At 40.4% G+C, this 22,068-nt stretch overlaps 1 protein-coding gene across 6 annotated transcripts in view; it reads right to left on the bottom strand.

Moving 5' to 3' along the window:
• FMNL2 (formin like 2) overlaps nucleotides 1–22,068 on the bottom strand; it is a 284,119-nt gene that overhangs the window by 58,774 nt on the left and 203,277 nt on the right. For all 6 annotated transcript variants that reach the window (XR_016442094.1, XR_016442093.1, XM_090045714.1 and 3 more), the window contains exons 7-9: nucleotides 4,968–5,076; nucleotides 3,677–3,753; nucleotides 1,931–2,024 (exon numbers count right to left, since the gene is read on the bottom strand). Coding sequence is in view for 4 of the 6 variants with exons in the window: in XM_090045714.1 (XP_089901840.1) it covers nucleotides 1,931–2,024; nucleotides 3,677–3,753; nucleotides 4,968–5,076 (280 nt within the window). In the remaining 2 variants the exon portion in view is untranslated. The remainder of the gene's footprint in view (nucleotides 1–1,930; nucleotides 2,025–3,676; nucleotides 3,754–4,967; nucleotides 5,077–22,068) is intronic.

The following is a 22,068-nucleotide window of genomic DNA, read 5'->3' on the forward strand; positions in this document are numbered from 1 at the left end:
TGACCTAATTATTCTACAGAAGACAAATAGGCCCTTGAGCTATGTCCACAGGTAACTCTAAGTAAATCGAGCCCTATCTAAACAGGGAAATTCCCAGTGCACAGGAACCAATACTGAGCATGGTTTCAGTTAAGGACAAGAATAGTTTAACAGCCAGGATATGGAACCCCTAAACTAACTCACAGTTGTTTCGCTATCCATAGGTGGAGCAGCCATGTTATTAGAAACCATTTTTTAAATGGATTTTTGGAAACTGTTCCAGATAATCTACACTTTCCTGGCAGAGTCAAAGACTAAGGACGAAATTCTGCCCTTACTTGTTTCTGTGTAAACCTGAAATTGAAACATCCTATTACATGCAAGAGCAGCACTTGGTCTGAAGTTCTGTCCTCTGTATTAAATAATTGTAGTGAGAGTTTCTGACTAGTACAAGCCATTTTACAGCAAGGAGGTGAAGTGGCAGAAGTTTAGCTTGGCAAGTTTAATAAACTGTCCTCAATTTTTATGTTGCGTCTTATGAAAAAAAAAAATACTGAATTTGTGACAGAGCTACAACACATAGCGAAAGAAGCCACACAAATATTATTGAACTTACAGTATTTAACATTGGACTATATTACTGTAAGTCTGTCATACAATACTTTTTTATGTCAATGACTCAGAGACTTGTGAATGAAGTATGAATGAATATATAAATTAAGAGCACAAGCCCTGAAAGCCAATTCTTCCCCAGGAGAAAACTAGAAAAGAAGAGCACAAAGCAAGAAATAAACATCCAAATCTAATAAGGCAAATAAAAGAATAGTGATTAGAGAAAAAATTCCCAAAAAACAAAATAACCTCCTTGAACTATATCTCCAACTGCACAATCCAGACAGCTCCGTTACAACAGAAGAACTATGATAAGAGTAAATAAACAACAGAAGAAACGGAAGTCTGGCTAAAAAGTATTTAAAAATATCTGCAAAAGAAAAAAAATGGATGATGGATTATTTGAACAAAAACCAAAAGTTCTATGTAACGAATTTATAGTATACAATCAAATTATGACACACAATATATATAATTCTCTGTAGAGAGGAAATGAATAAGGTTTACAAATTAGTTTGATAAGCAATATGCTACATGCCTGATATGTCTGTAACCATTAACAATGACTTCCAAAGGAGTCTCATTGCTTCTATAATGGTAGTACATACAAGTCATAATATAACTGCAGTAAGCCAAGCAGAATTTTACATTAGAATAATAATGCCATACATGACTTATTCAGCTGTTTGTATGTTTAAAGCACTTTGCAAACATTATTCAACTATTACCTTCAACAGCCTTGTAAACTATAGCTATATTATCTTTCCTTCCACAGAGGTGCAAACAGATGTTAAGACACTTGCCCAAGGCCACCAACAAACAATGAAAGAGCCTAATTAAAACTTTCCAGTTCCCAGTTCTGTACCTACACCACAGGGCCATGCTTTTTCAAACTGTAAATGAAGCACCTGATTTTAATAAACCAATTTTAAAATACTATTATTCAGAAGCAGTTCTCTATCCACATTTTATGTACAGGCACAAATGATATCACTTATCTCTCTAATTACCTAATATCCTTGTGCAATCATGCAACGACATGTGTAAATTTTACTAAATGCATTCCTGCATAGTTCTGTTTATAAAAACTAAGCTGGCAATTAGGGTTTGTTTGTTCTTACAAAGTTAAGGTTGCAAACATGGGGAGAATGGCAGAGATTAATTCCAAAATCGTGCCTCTGTTAATTTTACTGTATCTCTGTTTGTGGAAAAATTAAAGTCTCTCCATACTAGAGAAAATGAAGGTAAACCATAAAGTCTCTTAATCAGAAACTGAGATGGGTGCTCTAAAAGAGCTATGGGCATGCACCACGGATTCTGATGAAACAGAATAACCTACCTCCTTAAAGTTATCAAAGGCAGATAAAATGATTTCATGTCCTCCTCTGACAAGACAAACAGCTGCTAACAGTTCTAAGACGAGGGCTTTTGTTCTGTTAGGAAAGGAAACACAATAATCAATTACAAAAATGTGATGAATCAGCTTCTCCCTCATTTGCAGGATGGGTGGAATGATACTGATGGGTGGGATGCATTTATTTACGCTCAGAATATTTTTAATTTGTAACTACTGCAATAACCTGATCCTGCAGGCAGAAAGATGTTAAGTATATTCAGATCACAGAAATGAACCTCTTGTACTTCAAGTCTCCATCTTTGCAGTTTTTCTTATTTAAATGCTTACCAATAACAAATTGCAAATCATGGTTCTGAAATTTCAAGGAAATTGATATCCATTATATAGATCTGATGATATAACTGATTATACCAGTCTCCCATAATTTCTATTCCAGGAGACGATACTTTTGTAGACATTTTAAAAGAAATTGGTTTGTCAAATTAAGGTATATCATTTGCAGAAATCATTGGCTGGAATTTTTTTCAACACAAAGGAGCCTCACTTGCACAGTATATGCATTTCATATCCTAAATTTAACTACAAGAAGAGAAGGGGAGCCACAGCTTCCATGAGAAAAACATTTCAAAGCCTTTATTCTAAAAAGGAAACATAACACCAACAAAATCCCACTGCTTTGGTCAAGGTACTGTCACATTTCATTCCGTTTTACCTTTTATAAACTAAAATAATGTTTCAAGTTTGGTTTCAATAGACAGGCAATTAATCTCCAGAATCTCAAATTTCTGAGGATCCAACTCATGGTAACTGGGTATAGGAAGAGCATATTTGGGAAGAAGCAGTGAATGCAATGATATGGAAGAGTGGGGTATAGTGCTCAGGGCCCAACTAAGAATGAATGCCTGTTGTGCTAAGGACGTTACAAACATGGAATAAGGGACAGCTACTGTCTTAAGGGGCATTTATATACATACGTTTCCATCCCACAATGCATCACAGATCTGCTGCTTCTGAGCTGAGGTGAACTGCACTGCACTGCATGCAATTGTATAAGTAGCAAAATATGCATCAGCGTGCACAAAGTGGCAGCAGAGCGCTTTTGAACTAAAGCTCCTCTGATGTGTTTTAGTTCAAAACCGTACCACCATCATTTTCTCAGCACTAATGTACATTTCACTGCTTATGCAACAGCTTGTGCTGCAGCACTGGATGCTTTTCAAAGCGCCTGATGCTGCAGTGCATGCATGTGTACAAACGCCCAAAGAGTTTACCATCTAAGAACCTTTCCATTTAAGTAGTAATGATGCTCACTTACAAATAATTCACACAATTCTAATAGTCTACAGTCTTTCAGTTCAAGAAACCTCAGATGAAATTCTGGAACTGCTGATTTCAATGTCACATTGCCCATTGACTTCAACAGTGAGCATTTCACCCCTGGCTGTAGTATAACTACCCTAGATTAAAAGCCCACAACACTTGACCTTTACCAGGCACAAACCAGCTACAGATTTACTAGATTATTTTAGCACGGTAACTTATCAGTGATTACTATAATAAGCACACCTAGTTCCAACATGCCTTTTTAGCGCATACATATTGAAGGGTTAATTAAATTTGTTTTTACTGGTGCAAAAAAATCCCCATATGTAAAAGCATCTTCAAAAACTATCACAAATGCAGTGTATTCTTGTGTGTGTCAAATCCCCCAGAGAAAGTATACCTTACCTGGGATTCTTGTTGTTCAGACTCAGTGCAATTTCATTAACAGCATGTGGATGTGACATGACCATATTGAATCCATACTGAAATGGGAAGGAGAAACTCTGTTTCAGTTTTCAAACTTCAATTATGATTTAAAAAATTCCAGTAAATTATAAATCTATGACCAGATCTGGCAGTCTTCCTTAGCATACTATGTCAAACAAAATTTTGTCAAATTTACAGTATCAGTCAGCACATTTAATATGATACATACCAACTATGCTTCCCCCAGCAGTGTGAAAAATACTCTTGGTTTGGCTGTGAGTCAGCTAACAAACACAAAATCTCCCAAACTTTGTTATACCACTGCCATTCCCTCCTCCCTTTCTTTTCCTTCTGTTTTCCCCTCTTATTTTGAATGTTGTTTTCCATCTGGGTCATTTTCCCTTCACAGTGATACTTCCATTCAAATATACAGAATCTATATTCTAATGTACACACACCTCTACATGATGACAAACAGATCATTAGCCACACCTTTCCTATTAGAGATGTATGACACGAGACAATTTATACCAGCTGAGGATTTCTATACATGGATATAAATCTGGAATAACTTCACTGACTTCAAATACTCCAGTAAATCCCATTGACATAAATATAATTAAAAACAGTATTTAGCCATGTGTGCTGGAAACAGGCTGCACATGGCAAAACAAAGAGGATGCTCATGAGAAGCTGTTTTGGAAGCACATAATTGTAAAAGGTCATTATTTTCATGAAAATCCTGAATCTCTGAAGCCACTAGAATGTGCTGTATGACCACAACATCATACTGAAGAAATTCTGCAATAAAGATAAATGTTAGTCTAGCTTACTTTTTCCTTTGCAATTTTGTTATTGCCTTGTTGTAAGCACATATAACATTTCACGCTATTTTCCATTTGCATAAGATTCTACCTCTTCTATATAATCCCCATTAAAACTTCCCATATTTTAAGTCTACGTACTGGGCCAAATTCTGATCTGTTACAGGAATCTTGTCCCATTAATGGGAACTACAACATGTAACTGAGTACAGAATTTGGCCTAGTCTGTCAGTATTGTTAAAAAGAACTGTGTCGAAAATCAAATACATTCTATATGGTTGATAAACAATGACAATAACATGCAGAATGTGCTGCCTAACTGAATGAGAATTCAGCTTTTAGAACTTGTATATCTTAAAAATGTATACCTACCTTCTCCTCCCTCCCCAGTAAATTAGTTATCTAGTAAGTTAATTAGGTGATAAAAATAATAGGAAGACAAGCACCTGGTAATTCATAATGGCACGTAAACACATGATGCAGACATGAACATCGTCTTTTTTACTCACTAATCTTGAATTTTTTAGTGTTCTTCTGCTAGGCAAGGTATTATACCTGCAAAGAAAAGAACAGAATTTCAACAGCTGCATAGCTCAACTTTTTAGGTAGTAAAAGCATGGAAGTAAGAATTCTTCTCCATGACTTCCTACTCTAGTGCAATCTACAATCAACTGACTATAAACATTCCATGCAAGAGGAGGGGGGAAGCACAGAAACCTCACCTTTACATTTTAAACCTTATATCATATGTTGCTTATATAGCACATTCTCCTCAGATGCTTGCACGGGAGATTGCAATGAAGTTCATCTGACATTATACGATACTTTTTGAGGCAACAGTAGTACATTAAGAGACTTATTTTCATCATCACATCTTAATGTAAGACATTCTATTGACTTCAGTGGGACTTCTCAGAAAGAGATGGAAGGAAAGTTCACTTGAGCTAGGGCTGGAAAATCAGTTTTCTAAATGAGAACTCCTGTGGCTCAAATATTGCTGCTCTTATTAAGTGTCTATTATACATCTCCTGAGGTGAACAGAGGCAACAAGAAAGCAGACCTATCTCTGGAGCAAGTAAAGCAGTGAAGGCTTTAGTTTACTGCTGTTTTTGTGCTCTGATATTTCAGCGCCTCTTCAAACCTTAGCGCTACATCAGAAGTCATTGTCAAAGTGATCTGTTAATCACCGCTGTCTTACTTCAGGCCCAGCAAAACCACATATTCAATCCACATGCATTCTTGAACCTGCCATCCCTTCTTTAACACCTAATGTGACCCAAATGCTGTACAATGTCACTCACCTAATGTCAGACAGAATCTTTGATGGAGATATAACAAGAAAAGAAATATCTGCTCACTACTATTTCAGATTTGCTTCACCTGCTCTACACTGCTTCACATTATTCTAGCTGTAGTATTTTACATGGCCAGATAGATTTCTATTAAGCTGAACATATATAAGGGCAGAATTTGACTTCCTGTGTTGCTGGTACAATAGTTGGGATTAGGTTCTTTTAAAAAAGAAACTTTGAAATTGTCCTACATATTATTGGGTGGGGGAATTCCTCCAGAACAGAAAGACAAGTTATCTTTATTATACCGTGAGTCTGGAAAACTAACCAAAAGTCATGGTAACTACATGAAACAAATAATAGGAACATCTTTACATTTCTCACATCTGACGCACATTATTGAAAGACAAATTTCAGTACTTCATGAGACACTAGACTCTAGACATAGACAAGTCTAAGAAACTCATCATAAAAAATAAGCAAGCATTGTATAATAAATATAAATACATTCTTCCATCAAATTTGAGTCAATTTAGGAATTGAAAAGGTAATTAGAACATTTGAAAAGAACTGTCAATTGCTGCAACATACTGGTACAGGCAGTCCTTGACTTACATTTTGAGTTACATTTCACACTTGCAACATTCATAAATTGACACCATTTCAACCTTCTGACATTAGTTACGACTTTACAACGCTTGATCCGACACCATGTCATGCCAGCGAACAAGTCTGCTGCATTGCCCATCTCCCTGGAGAACACCTGTCCAAACTTCCTTGGACACTTTCTTTAATAAAGCAAACAAGACTCCAGAAAAACCTGAAGCCAAGACTCCTGAGAAGACTCCAGCCAAGAACCCTTCAAGAACTCCAACCAAGATCCTCCAAAAAATCCAGCAAAGTCACCTCAAAGAAGTCCTTCCCAATCAATATGATTGCTATTTACAATATAAATACATTAATATAGCTATACTACTTGTCTATAATTGACTGAGTACGAAATCCCGGGTTATTTTTGGTGAAAACAGGGTATCGGGCCTTGGTTCAGGAACCAATCCGCCATTTATAATATTGTTTCCTATGGGAAAATCGGTTCCAAGTTACGATGTTTCGATTTAAGACGTGGTTTTCAGGAACCAATTGTGTCATTAGTCCAAGGACTGCCTATATTGACATGAGACTCTAGATCTGCCTATCAGACCAATATCCTGTATAAAGCAAGTTCAGTTCCCCAAATGCAAAGAGGATGTTGTCTAAGGGATGATGTTAGAAATACCACTTATCATATGTTGCCACGGCAGACCAGAGTTTAAAAGATCCAAATCTCAGCCAAGATTTATGCTAGTGTAACTCCACTGACCTCCATGGAGTCTATTTGTTCATACAGATACTAAAAAAAAGGTACTTTACTTTAAATTCCATGTGTTCCTGTACCAAGCCCAGTGAATGTCCAGAAGAGGCAGAACATTAGCTGGAACTGGCTCACCCAACATCTGTATAAATCAGATGCTTTAGTGGGGCTTTTTTGGCACTTCTACCTAATAGCTGATTGAATCAGCTATTAGGTAAAAGCACCAAAAAGCCCTGCTGAAGTGCCCAATCTATACAGATGCTGCTGAGCCAGGTCAAGCTAACATGCTGCTTCTTCTGGTAAAGTGCAATTTTGGGGTAGGGGGTTTAAGTCTGTAAGCAGCTTTTGTGTTCATCACATCAATGAATGCTAGTGTCAATGGTGCTGGAGGGATGGCAGGTTCCTCCACCCATTCCACAGGGGAAAACCAAGCGATTTGCTCCAGGCTACCCCTGAACCATTTTGCCTCCTCTCCAAAATAGCTATACCTGATTTATACTAGCATAAGTGAAAGCAGACTCAAACCCAGACAGTAAAAATCAGTCTCCAGCAGCAAGGTGGGAGAGCACCCTGTGAAGATAAGGGGTACTTTCTGCCATCTTAGGGAGATAAAGAAGAGCTAGCAAGACTGCTCAGCATCAATAAAGTATTTAGCAGCCATTTCAAATAAAAAACATTCAAAAGTAATGAAAGAGAAATTCAGCACAGCTAGATATGGGTCAGACTTGCAGTGACACTCCCTTGCAGTGAGAACTGCATACCAGCTTGCAGACAGAGAAGATGGGAGAAACTTTTGACCCCAAGGACTGGCATATGGTTTTAGAAAGGGTTATGTTAGCATATTAGACATGTGTACCACATCAAAGCTTAAGTCCATATGACAGGTAGATTGACGAAATTTGGTGCATTTACTCTTGCATTCTACTCTGGCAGCAAGACTCAGATAATAGTATATTTCTTGTGCACCCTGTGTATTCTCATGTAGAAGGTGGGTTGTTTGCTCCATCCATACTGCAGCAACTCTTCTCTGTCCTAGTCATGTTGCTCCTGACTGCTTATGCAATAAGGAAGTCAGGTGATCACATGGTTATATGTGTATGTGCTGTATTCCTATATGCAGTACTTACCACAAAAGTTGCTGGAGTTCTGCTTCCTACAATATACTCTGTGCCATTAATACCTAATGTCCCCTTAGCTGTTGATCACTGCACACAGAGCAGACTACTACTGTTGAGAATGAGGCAAAATCAGTGTAATCTATTAGTACAATTTAAAACTGAGAGGCTGTTACAACAGACAGAGCATCTTCCCAGGGGCTGGCTCCACATTACCTGTATGCAATGCACAGAATAGAAGGCCTGGGTGTTTGAGCAGTTCAGAACTGATGCATTTCTACTACTAGTGTATTCCTGGCCCACTTCTGTACAGATCTTTTGTCCTCCATTACACTGTCTTCATTAAAATCAGTACTTTACACCATTAGGGGATACCAAAGTACTTTTCATGATATTAATGTGCTATTAAGAGATTGAAAACTGTTTACATTCCTTACACAGTAAGAAGCTCCCTTGGAGAAAAGAAGGAATTCAGGGGTAAAACCTAACTAGCTGGGTAGGTAAAACAGAAACCTTCAAAAAACACAGGCAAGTGACTTCATGCTTGGCATTACAGCTTTTACAAATTAGAACATGGTTCTTGTTTGATAGGTGGAAAATATTCATAGAGAAAAAGAAATTCAGATCTTGGTATTAATATACTTAGCACTTTAATTTTAAAAGTTGTGGTCGTCTTTCTCAAACCACAACTTGAATGCAACTGCAAACAAGCTTCTGGGTTATCTAATGCTGACTGGTACCTTTCAAAACAATAATCATACAGCTAGCCCAACAAAAACCATATTTAATCTGTTTAGCCTACAACATGTGTATTTTTGTTTCTTTCTTCCCTTTGTATTTTTTACTTCTTCAGTACTATTGTCATAAAACTAGTAAATTAAATATTAATTGAAGTTCTTTCTTAAGGAACAGAAATCAGTATGAAAATTGTCCAATGAAAACCAAAAGACCAAGAAACCCAACAAAGTGTTTCTAAGCCCTAGGTATTCTCCTAGCCAATACATCACAGTTAATATTATTTTTCATTTTCAGTTCCATTTTAGCAAGTGGAGATGGCAATATGTCAGTAAAATTAATTTTTAACAAGAAATTAATCTCTGTTAGCTCAAAAGAAGACCTAATAAGTCTGAACAATTGATTTAGTTCTTATCTTTTACAGCTATTCTCAGCAGCCAGTTGATTCAGATCAATTCAGCTCATAGCTAAATACAACTAAAGGTTATAGCTGGGCATTTTCTAACCTTTAATCATTATGATAGTACCAAATAAGCACTAGTAATAGCACGCAAGCCAAGTTATATTGAACTACCATATTTGCTCAATGACCCTGAATGTAAGCCAATCCCCCAATAATTAGACCTACACACAGAAAATGTATTAACATGTTTCCATGTATGAAATCTCATTATTGGAAGGTAATCTTAAATTTGTCCGTCCCCTGCTTTCCCTTCCACTATTGCAGTTGGTTGGGGGAAACGTGATGAGGGGGGCAGTAATGACAAAGGTAGTGGGGGACAGATAGTGGAGAAGGTATGGGGGGGAAGGTATGGGGGGGGAAGGTAGAGCAGGCAGGGGGAGCAGGTGGTAGGGGCAGGCAGTTTGTAGGTGGTGGAGCATGCAGTAAGACAGGCAGGCAGCTTGTCCTGCCCCCCTCCATTGTGCCTGTCCTCCCTCCCCCCCCCCACTTATATCCATTGTGCTCATCTCCCCCCTGCCCCTCACCCCCCATAGCTTTAGGCTGTCCCAATTCCCCCTTCCCCTGTTCCCTTCTCCTCCTTCCTCCATGCCACTTCTGCAACAGGCAGGCTCAGGTCCCTGTCCCCCTTCCTCTCCCCCTGCCTCACACCCAAAGTCTCTCCTCCCATCTGGCCCTCAGTTATTCCCCTCCCCTTTGCTCTGCACCACCAGGCTCATGCCTGCTAAATGGAGCATGGCTCTGGCCCAGGCCTATGGAGCCAGCACTGTTGTTCCAGACTGGTCTCATAGGAGCAGTGGCAGGGTGCCAGTTTGGAACAAAGGTAAGGAGGAATGTGGCAGAGGAAGAGAAAATGGGGGCCACAGGAGAGGCGTGGCAAGGCATGTAGAGGCAGGGGGGAAACGTGGCAGGCGGCAGCTGTGGCGCCAAGCTCCAGTTCCAGCTCCAGCCCCAACCCTAGGTTGAAGCTGGGGACACAGCAGCTGCCTGCCCCCCTACTTCCTCGTGCTCAATTGTAAGGTGACAGGCTTCCCCCATACGATTCACAGATGTTAGGGTCAGAAGGGACCTCAACAGATCATCAAGTCTGACCCCCTGCATAAGCAGGAAAGAGTGCTGGGTTCAGATGACCCCAGCCAGATGCCTGTCTAACCTCCTCTTGAAGATCCCCAGGGTAGGAGAGAGCACCACCACCCTTGGGAGCCCATTCCAGATTTTGGCCACTCTAACCGTGAAGTTCTTCCTAATTCTCCAGTCAAATTTGCTCTCTGCTATCTTATGGCCATTATTTCTTGTAACCCTCAGGGGCGCCTTGGTGAGTAGAGCCTCATCAATTCCCTTCTGCACCCCCATGATGAATTTATAGGCAGCCAAAAGGTCACCTCTCAACCTTCTCTTGCAGAGGCTGAAGGGGTCCAGGTACCCTAGTCTCTCCTCATAGGGCTTGGCCTGCAAGCCCCTAACCATACAAGTGGCCCTTCTCCGGATCCTCTCCAGGTTATCCATATCCCTCTTAAAGTGTGGCACCCAAAACTGGACGCAGTATTCCAACTGCTGTCTGACCAGCGCCCGATAAAGGTGAAGTATCACTTCCTTGGTTTTGTTTGTCATGCATCTGCTGATGCATGATAAAGTGCAGTTAGCTTTGCTGATGACTTCGTCACACTGATGACTCATGTTCATCTTGGAGTCCACTAGGACTCTGAGATCCCTTTCTGCTTCCGTGCTGCCAAGCAGGTCATTTCCTAGCCAGTAGGTGTGCTGGACATTTTTCCTCCCTAGGTGCAGCACTTGGCATTTCTCCTTGTTAAATTGCATTCTATTGTTTTCTGCCCATTTGTCCAACCCATCCAGGTCTGCCTGTAGTTGTTCCCTGCCCACAGTTTTGTATCATCCACAAACTTGGACAGAGTACACTTCACTCCCTTGTCCAAGTCACTGATGAAGACATTGAAGAGTATCAGTCCAAGGAATGAGCCCTGTGGGATCCCACTGCCCATGTCCTTCCAGGTCAATACCAACCCGTCCACCACCATTCTCTGGGTACGACCCTCTAGCCAGTTTGCCACCCACCAGACTGTGTAATCATCCAAGTCACAGCCTCTTAATTTGTTCACCAGTATGGGGTGGGATACCGTATCGAAGGCCTTCCTGAAGTCTAAATAAACAATATCTACCCCTACTCCTGCATCCAGGTGTTTTGTAACCTGGTCATAAAAAGAGACTAGATTAGTCAGGCATGATCTACCTGCTACAAACCCATGCTGGTTTCCCCTCAGCATAATTTTTCCTGCTGGGCTCTCACATATGTGAGCCTTAATAATCTTTTGAAAGACTTTACCAAGGATGGAGGTGAGACCGACTGGCCTGTAGTTGCTTGGATCCTCCTTCCTCCCCTTCTTGAAAATAGGGACCACACTGGCCCTTTTCCAGTCCTCCAGGGCCTGGCCAATGTGCCACAAGTGCTCAAATATTCTTGCCAGTGGCTGTGCAATGACATCAGCCAGTACCTTCAGTACCCTCGGATGAAGCTCATCCGGGCCTACCAACTTCAATGCATCCAGTCTTTCCAAGTGACTCTGCACTATCTCAGAGTCAACGCTTGGTGGTCTGGCATCCTGCTGTTGTCTCTCTACCATGTTAAATACAGGGGGAAAAAGTAGTCTTCTAATCAAGTAAATACGGTAATTTTCAAGCCAACTTTGATGAAAATGGCTTAAAAGTAAAAAGACCGCCTTACACAAAAGGAAATTTTTAAAAATAATACTTTGTATTTGCATTCTGATTTCTGACTCTTTGAGTGTTATGTTCAAGGGTTTTTTTTCTTGTAAAACAACATGACTATAAGACCCATGATTTTAAGAAAAATATTATATATCACAATTTTTATACTAAAATCGCAAAAATTGGCAATACCTGTGCTCTCATGCCATCAAATGCTACATTTTCCTTTAAGAAATGTAAAGGTATTATGGTAAAATACAACTTACTAGGCTTATTTTTGGAGACCATAGATTTGATTTCTCCTATCTACACAGTCACTACATTAAAGAGAAAAAGGTTCTCACTGATTTTTTAATATTGTTCTATTACACCTGTCTGTACGGCTCTTGCACATAGAAAGAAAGGATTTTTGTAGCTATTTTTAGATTTCACCTGTCTGCACAGCTGGTGTATACAGAGAAAAAAGGTCACGCTGATTTTGGTAGCCTTTTTTCCCCCATCACCCTCTGTTTATTTCAGGAATAAAAAACATACTGATCAAATTGTGACTAGTTTACTGTTACTATTCAAGATCCCCAAATGTATTTGTTGTATTTCACAGATTTCAAAGACATTACGGCTGGAAGGGACATCGAGTCCAGCTCCCCACCCGAGGGGCAGGAAGTCAGCTGGGGTCATAAGGTTCCAGCAAGATAAGCATTCATTTGCTCTTCAAGGTGTTCAGTGTAGGAGCTTAAATCACCTCCGATGGCAGGCTGTTCCAGACCTTGGGGGCTTGGACAGTAAAGAAATTCTTCCTATGTCCAGCCTCAAACAGTCTTGCAGTAGTTTATAACCCTTCGACCCCATCATCCCTTGGGGCGCTCTGGAGAACAAACGTTTCCCCAGATACTGGTGGTCACCCCGATAAACTTATAGGTGGCCATCAGATCACCCCTGAGCCTGCGCTTTTCCAGGCTAAAGAGCCCCGTAGCTATCAGCCTGTTGTCGTAAGGTCTGTTTTCCTAACCTCTGATCATGTGTGTGGCTCTTCTCTAGACTCTCTCAAACTTCTCCACATCCTTTTTGAATTGTGGGGCCCCAAAACTGGATGCAGTATTCCAGCTGCAGCCTCACCAAGGCCGAGTACAAGGGGAGAATGACATCCCGGGATTTGGATATGGATTTGTATATAGCCATGGATTTTATGACTTAAGTTTCTGTTTGTAAGTATCAACAATTTCTTTCCTATTTTATTCCTCTTGCTTTGTTCATCTTGTGGTCAATGATGACCCCCAAGTCTCTTTCTTCCGTGGTGCTAGCCAGCATAGCACTGCCGAGCCTATAAGGATGCTGCAGGGTTTTCCTCCCAAGGTGGAGAACCTTGCATTTTTCAGTGTTAAACACCATCAGGTTCTCATCTACCCATTTGCTGAGCCTCTTCAGGTCAGCCTAGATCACCCTCCTGTCCTCAGGTGTGGATGCTTTGCCCCAAAGTTTGGTGTCATCAGCGAACTTGGCCAGTCCGCTTCTGACTCCAATGTCCACATCCATTAATGAAGATGTTGAACAATATGGGTCTAAGGACAGAGCCTTGAGGGACCCCACTGGTCACAGGGCACCACGACAATTGACTTCCGTCAATCACCACCCCCTGGGTCCGACCACAGAGCCAGTTCTCCAGCCAGTGGATCGTGGTGGACCCAAGGCCACAACTGGCCAGTTTCACCAAGAGGTGATCATGATACCAGATCAAAGGCTTTTTGGAAGTCAAGATATATGACATCAATCTCTTCTCCCTTGTCCAGGTGATAGGTCATAAAAGGAAATGAGATTGGTCAAGCAAGACCTACCCACAACAAACTTGTGCTGGCTATCCCTCGGGATGTTGGCCAGTCCATTAAGGAAGGCCTCTTTAATAAACTTTTCTAAGACCTTCCGAGGGACAGAGGTCAGGCTGATGGGCCTACAGTTAGCCAGATCCACTTTCCTCCCTTTCTTGAAGATAGGCACCACATTGGCCTTCTTCCAGTCTTCAAGCACTACATCAGAGCACCAGGAGTTTTCAAAGATCCATGCCAGAAGCTGGGCTATGACGCTCACCAGCTCGTTGAGTACCCTGGGGTGTAGATTGTCAGGGCCAGCTGACATGAAGGTATCCAGCCTGTCAAGCTGTTCCTTCAAGAGGTCAGCATTGATGGAGGGCAAGGAATCTCCCTCACCTGGACCTCCCAGTCCCATAGTGGGGATGGGCATCCCATGGGACTGATGAGAGACTGACGCAAAATACCCACTGAATAGGTTGGCTTTTTCCTGGGTGTCAGTTGTCACATCTGGTTTAGCAGGGGTCCAATGCTGCCCTTTCTTTTCCTCCAGCTCCCCACATATCTGAAAAAGGACTTTTTATTGTCCTTGATACTCGAAGCTAGTTGGAGTTCAGTTGCAGCCTTGGCATTCCTGGTTTGCTCCCTGCAGGACCAGACCAGTGCAGAATATTCCTCCTTGGAGGTGAATCCTGTCCTTCATCCTTTGTAGGCCTTTCTTTTTAGCCTCAGGAGGTCTGCTGTGCCCCCTTGCTGCCTTTCCTCCAAGATGGAATAGCTTGTGCATTGAGGATCACTCCCTTGAGTAGCAACCACTCTTCCTGAGCTCCCCTCCCCTTTGAGTTGTGGTCCCTTAGGGCCTCACCAACAAGCCACCTGAGCATGTCAAAGTCGGTTTTCCTGAAGTCAAGGACTTCAGTGATGCTGACTGACTTGCCAGCTTTACACCGGATGGTGAAGGTGATCAGCTCGTGCTCGCTGTCACCCAGCTTCCCATCGACCACTAGGTCACCGATTAGGTCACCCCAGTTGCCAGTACCAGGTCAAGCAGTGTATTAAGTTTATCCATGTGTTTTAAAACATAAATGCAGCATTTTAGGGGCTACATCTTCCAGTGTCAGTGACAGTACCTAACAGAATGAGGTTCCAGTCCAGACTGTGGTCACCAGGTACTACTGCAAATAAAAGATGATGACAACAGCTTAGGACTTCCTTAATTCTATTTCACCAAGCCTCTTCCTTGAGTTTAAACACCTTTCTCCATCTCTTTAGAATTATAGTAAGAAACTGGTTTCTATTTAACAGGAAATGGATACAAAGTCTTCAGAATATACTAGTCTGAGTTCATTTGGTCTGAAAATTCCAAGAGCTTCCTGATGCCACGTGGAAGTGACTGGTAAGCCAGCCCTCATAGGAAACGGGAAAAAAAGTCTTCACAAGGAAAAAGTCTGGTTTTGCAGGTCTGCCACATACCTTCCAAAAGGATATAAAAGCAAAATCTTTTTCCAATCAAGGTCTATGAAACCAAATAAGTAAGCCATCTCAGCATCGTGGAAAATTTCCTTAACTGACTTGGGAATTCACCATGCCAGAAAATGGAAACAGCACACTTTACTCCTGCAAAAATCCCATGACTGCATTTGTTTATGCTACCAGAAGAGAAAGAAACAGGAGCTTACATGACAGATGAGTGTCAAATGAGTACTGAGCTATGGAGGGCTAACCAAAATGATTCTTAGGAAAACTAGTTCGATCTGGGCAGTTTTAGATTTCAGGAACATAGGCAAGTCTTTTCTTTGCTTTCAAATTGCATGACTTCGTAGCTTCTGTGCTTTGGGATAAAAGGAACTTAAAAATATAAAACAAAACAGTCAAACCTAGTGAGTTTTATCTGGATTTGGATGTAAAAACATGCATCAAGCTCACAGTAACCCAAAACCAGTTCCAGCTTTGCTAAAAACAGAAGACATAGGTTCTCTTTAAAGTCGGTAATTATTTAGCCAACCTTAACATTAAGTTTTAAGGTATAGATTCTGACAATAATGGAAGTTGGGAGACCTAAAGGCCAACCACTTGGGTTGACTGTATAATGCAGATGGTAACTACAGATAAATCATTCATAATATGCTTGCTAGGACTAGGGATCCGTAATGAATAGGAATAAAATGTAACGCATAGCTCACTGTGGCAAAAAGGAAATCAATACAACTATAGACTTTCCTTTTAAAGCCCTCAACTGAACCTGAACAGAGAGGTAAGATGTAGCTATTTTTTCCCTTGAGAATGCATGTTTGTCAAAAAGTGGGGAAAAAGCTGCAATACAATGCCAGAAGTTGTCTGTAGTCATGGAGCTATCTTTTCTGTCATTCTCTAATGTCAGTTCCCAGGAGTGAAAGGATGAGCAACATTTTAATGGTAAAAATCAAAATTACTATTATCCCAATTGTGCAACTAAAGGAAAACTCTTCAGTATCCAGCACATCATCTTCATTTCCAGGGTCTCTTGAAGCACCTACAGATTTCCATCAGCTGTAACATATGGGAACACGTCCCCTAATGCTAATAAAGCATGACTTGGTGAATGAAGCCAGAATCCATCATTTTAGGCTGTTTGGAGTGCAAAAAAAAAAAAAAAATTTGAAGAGCAAAATTATTCTGAATTATTATTACTCTTTTATTATTACTATTATTATTACTCTTAGTGATTACTGTAGTCCTTCATTGCCTGCAGTGTAAAAATCTGATATATACCCAGAAACTACCTGGAAAATGGCTGCGTAATTGAGAGATCCCCTCTTCCACTCCCTTACTGATTCTGGTATCTTTCTAGATTGTCTAATCAAATCCTTGTGTTAGCGAACACTTTTGAAAAGCTGGATCTTAAAAGGCTGACATTTAATCTCCTACATTCATCTCTTTTAAAAAAGGGGAAGATATTCATGCGAGTTAAACATCATCTGTAGTCAAAAGTTATGAGGTCTGGCAAAAACTGCAGCTAAACAGAATAGACAAATGTTTGTTTTGACTTCTCTAGAAACAAAGCTTTCTACAGCCAGTCAAAAAATATGGAAAAGCTAGAGCTGCAAAAGGAAGTTATCAAGTCCACCTCTGTGCCCAAAGTCAGAGAGATTTCCAGTCCTGAGGGCTCTGATACAGACCTAGGTTTACTCCTTTCCTATTCTATACATTTTATTCAATGCTTTAGATTTTTCTTTCAGGCACTATCCCTGTTTTCCCCCTTCCTTCACTAGTAAGTATTCTGCTCTCAGCACTCAGAATTTTCATCCATGTTCAGGATAAAAGGTAAGTGCAGAATATGCTGTAAAAACACATAGTGCAAATATTCAGGGTGCACATCAAAGAATGAAATTTTGCCTTTCATTTATACCTAATTATTCCTCCCTCACACAGATATAAAGGACCACGGACTAATGATGATTTTAGTACCTGAACTCTTTTACTCTGACTCTGTGCACCAGAATATTGATTGATCTGCTTTTCTAGTTACTGGCAACTGCAACACTGCTCTATGTTGTTTCTAGTGGCAGGACCCATTGGCAGTAACTCTACATCTCGTTCAGAAAAACTGTGCCCAACTTGGGTAGATGAAATTATGGCCTGATCTTCCATTGCTTTAATTTCATTTCTTGTTACCAAATGCTCAGTTGATTTGAGCATTTGGATACATTGTTGGTTTTGATTTCCTTTCTGCTGCAGGTCAGAGATTATGTCACTGATGGTATATTTTTTCTAGTAATTAAATTCATATGGTTCCTCTTTTATTTCCTCTGTCTTGCTTTTAAAGAGAAGCTATAAAAAGTTGGTTTCGAAAAAGTAAGAAAGAGAGAAAACCTGGCTATGTGCAAGCTTCTAGTTTACAATATTTTCCTACTGTCAGGGGCAGGGAGTCACATCTGGCTCAGCTACTTTATGGTTTTGTACTTGCATTGATGGTTGTTTGCTATGGGGGTGTATGTCTGACCCAGCATTTCCAAATCTGCTACCCTGCACCACATGGGAAAAAAAAACAGTCAAAAGGAAGGTAAGATGCTTATCAATTATACATTACAACCAAGGTTCTATAATCTTTTCTTATCCACACTGAGTAATGGGATAACAGAGGAAGAGGAAAGTTCACTCTTCCTCACATCAGTTGTCTTGCCAGTCTGAAAACCTTTGTAGTTATGAAATTAGTTCAGTCTCCATGACCATGCTTCTCTATTAATGCTACCAACAGGGACTGCCAAGCACATGCAAGAGTTCCTCAGGACTTAATAAGACTGAAGCCAGAGCGGTCAAATAGAGCATGGAGTCTACCCTGGTACAAACTATCCATGGAGCTTTTACAGATGCTTTATAGACCGTTTAAAACACCTCTCCAGAAAACTGAGATATATAAAATGAACAAACATTCAATTTTCTCAAGGCACTTAAGCACATGTGTAACTTAGACCACTAAACAACCTTACTGATTTAAATGGGACAACTTATGTGCTTAAATTAAGGCGTGGACCTTGGTCACCAAACCTTACGCACCATATTCATGAACAGCTTGATTTTTATTCCACTGCCTCAGTCTACTTATCTATCTGTCAAAGTATTCGATCCTGTCATTCATTACCAAAATATCTGAACCCTTTGCATATAAAAATACAGCGCAAATAAGGCAAGTCTATAATGGACTTCATGGAGTGAGTCTCTATGGTATTACAATCTTTCGAAGGTCTCAACTTGCTTAGGATAGGGTTTCTAGTTTTGAGGTTGTGTACCTGTGTAGGGACTAAGCAATGAAAGAGAGTTTCAGTGTTATGAGAGTCATTTTGCTGACAGAAGGGGTAGGTTTTACCAAAAATGGCTTGATTCTGTGTTTGCTTGCTTTCATCTGGAAGTTGGTTCCTCAGCCAGATCCTTCACAATGAGAGATAATAAATAAGGTGTGGGAGGGGGGGAAACAGTGTTAAAGCTGTTTCTATGTAGGAAATACACTGAAGTAAAAAATTAAGTAGCCATGGATTTCTATACTTCTATTCTAAATTCCTACAGCCTAATAAAACTACATTGTGTGTGTGTGTGTGTACACACACACACACACACACACACACACACACACACTACAGCTTTGTATCTTCATGTGTGTACTGAACACTGCCATGGTCTCCCAATACATAATTCTCTTTCACCAAGCACCCCTGCTCAGCTCCTGAGCAAAGTTCTTGTTTGTTCACCCTTTCACACCCCTACAAATTCTCTGTGTTGTCCTGCTAACATTTCCTTTCTCCTCCAAGTATGGGTGCTCATCTCCTTATATAATGTCTTATGCTCAGTAGCTCTCATTTCTCCTCCTAGTGTCCACAAACTTCCCCTTTCCTTCCTGCTGCCTTCACCCCCAAATCCTATCAGAATTCCATCTCTTACTTATAAAATATAGGTATGTGTATACATACTCCTATGTACAGAAAAAAACATATCCTGCATATGACCAATACCTGACAGTCTTGCTCATTATTAAGTCAGACACGCTCCCATGTATTCCTAAGGTAGAAATGAAGTTTATCAAAGTATAACCAAAGTACAGTATGTAGGTGACTTGGAATACAGAGAATTGGCAGGCATCTAAAATGGCTCTCAAATTATAGTAATTCTGTCACCCCAAGAAAGTAAAATTAAAGCTTCAGGGAACATCAGATTAGACTACCGTGTATTAAATGTAAGCTCCATGTATTTCTTAGCCTATTGCCATTTTTGTTTTCTTCCCCAGACTCACTGTGCTTCTTCCTCTTTAAAATACATCAGTTGCTATGGAAACAAATATGAGATTGTAATACGCAGAGCAGCTATTCAAAAGCACTGCAAAGAAGTTAATTAAAGTTAAGACTTGAAAACTGAAGGATAGTCTTTACCATATACAAGAGAGGGGACTAGCAAAGGATAGAAAGAGAGTGTAATTAACATTAATGGATTTACACCAATGATACATTTTTCTCAGGATGCTGGAGTGGGATTTGCCGATATGAAGACTCCACTGCTACTAGTGAGATCAGCATTTCTCCCAAACATATTTCCCAGCATTTGTTGATTTCATATGCATTGCACTCTAACTACATATAAACACAATTCAAGGACAACAAAGGATCCTAACACCTGTAGTAACTTTTGTTGAGCTTTGAAGCAAAGATGAATAAGATCGTCCAAAGATTTCCCTATTCCCCCATTTCTCCGCGATGAGACCAAGATTTTTTTTTAAAATTGCAAAAACCAAAAGCAGAGAGGGAGAGTGAAGGATAGCCAATGGCCCAATGCTTAGGGCACTTAGGGTTTAGAGATGACAAGTTGAAGTCTCTGCTGTGTTCTTCTTCCACATCTTTGCTGAGCCTCCTAACCTCCTTGTTTGCTACTACGTGATAGGATTCTCTTAATATCTCCTGATGCATCTATTTTACTTTTATATAAATAATTAAATGTTAATGATTAGGAACCTGAATCTGAGACTCCAATAGCTGTGGATTATGTTCTGACCACCCAGCTCTCTTTCTGGTTTTGACCAGAAAAACCATCCTGGACTTGGGTCATGCTACTAACAAAAGCCTGAAACAGGGGTTAGCAACCTAACACCAATGGACTGAATCCAGCCCATGAAGAAGTCTGATCTGGCCTGTAATAATCCAGTCTGGTACACAGTAGATTGATGGTATGGGGCTACACTGTGCTGCCCATCCTCTCTGCAATGCTCCCTTCTGCTCTGTCACATCTGTGTTTACCTTTGCTGCAGAGAAGATGAAGATCAGAAACAAAAGTAAGCACAGGCAGCTGGCCACTTGGGAAAGCAGAGACTTGTGTCTTGCCGTGGGAGCTGAATTGCAAAGGGTAGCCTACGCTTGCTGATCCTTGGCCTAGGATACTCTTGCAAAAAGAAGTTGTTTGGATTCATCCATATTTTCCAACAAAAGAACACTTCTAACTATTGTCAAGTCATGGACATAAGTCAGGGACACAGAGAAAATTCAGCATTTGGGCACAGATCAGGTCCACACAGAAAAGTCTGCATTTGGGAATAAAGCACTTTGATTCTAATTATATGCCAGTTTGAAAGACAGTTGCCATAAAATACAGTTTCTGCCCAAACTACATCATTCTGACGGACTCTGTAGACAGCTGCCAATGTTCAGGACAAAGTACCCGGAGTACCGTGACTGGTTAATGGCTTTGCCCTAGTAGGTTACAGTTCCACAGCATTTTCTGATGCAAGTGAAATTGTTTTTATTAATTACATTTTATGGCCACTGTCCTCACTTGGATAAAACTCTCCTCAAAATCTGAGTAAAAACACAGTTAGGGTTTGAACCTTTTAGTCATAGTCAGTTAGGAAGCATTATGGACAATAACTATTGCTCTCTGTATAAATCTAATAAAGATAACATCATATTATAAACAATAAACATTTTCACATACATTTTTATTTTCTTTCTACTAAACCCACCCTACAGAAGCAAACTACACTTTGAAATATGAATAATAATGTGATAACCACGTTTTTCCAGTGCTGGAAGCCCCCATTCATTTTTAGCTCAGTGCCTCATGGAAGGCATATGGTTATCATATTATAATACATGGGCAGCAGTGTTAGACCTGCTACCATGCACTATGCAGATCTGGCTGGGTGTAACCTTACACCCATGACTTACGAGGTTTTCCGGCTTGAAGCTTCACCAGCAGAGTGTAAAGTGAAGCCACTCCAGAGACAGTTGGGTGAAAAGCAGCCCTGGCGGTGTTTGAATTGAAGTTGTTCAGGCAGAGAAACCGATCTGATGGCATATTGAAAGATGGATGCAAGATGTGTGAAAGTGAAGGAGGGGAATGTTAGCACATGACAAGGAGGTTTGGAAAAGAGGGAGGGAAGAGATGTATGGGAGGAGGAGGAAAAGGTAAGGGAAAGAACAGAATAGGAGGAAGGAAGAGAAAAATGTAAGAAACATGTAATGCACCCCTGAATTTTTCATTCCTGACCTAACTGTCACATGTCTTTTAGTGTCAAACAGGACTACATTCTGCCTCAAATAATGTCCTTAAA

Source organism: Crocodylus siamensis, chromosome 4 (genome assembly GCF_052110815.1).
Source record: "Crocodylus siamensis isolate JL-2025a chromosome 4, ASM5211081v1, whole genome shotgun sequence".
NCBI lineage: Eukaryota > Metazoa > Chordata > Crocodylia > Crocodylidae > Crocodylus > Crocodylus siamensis.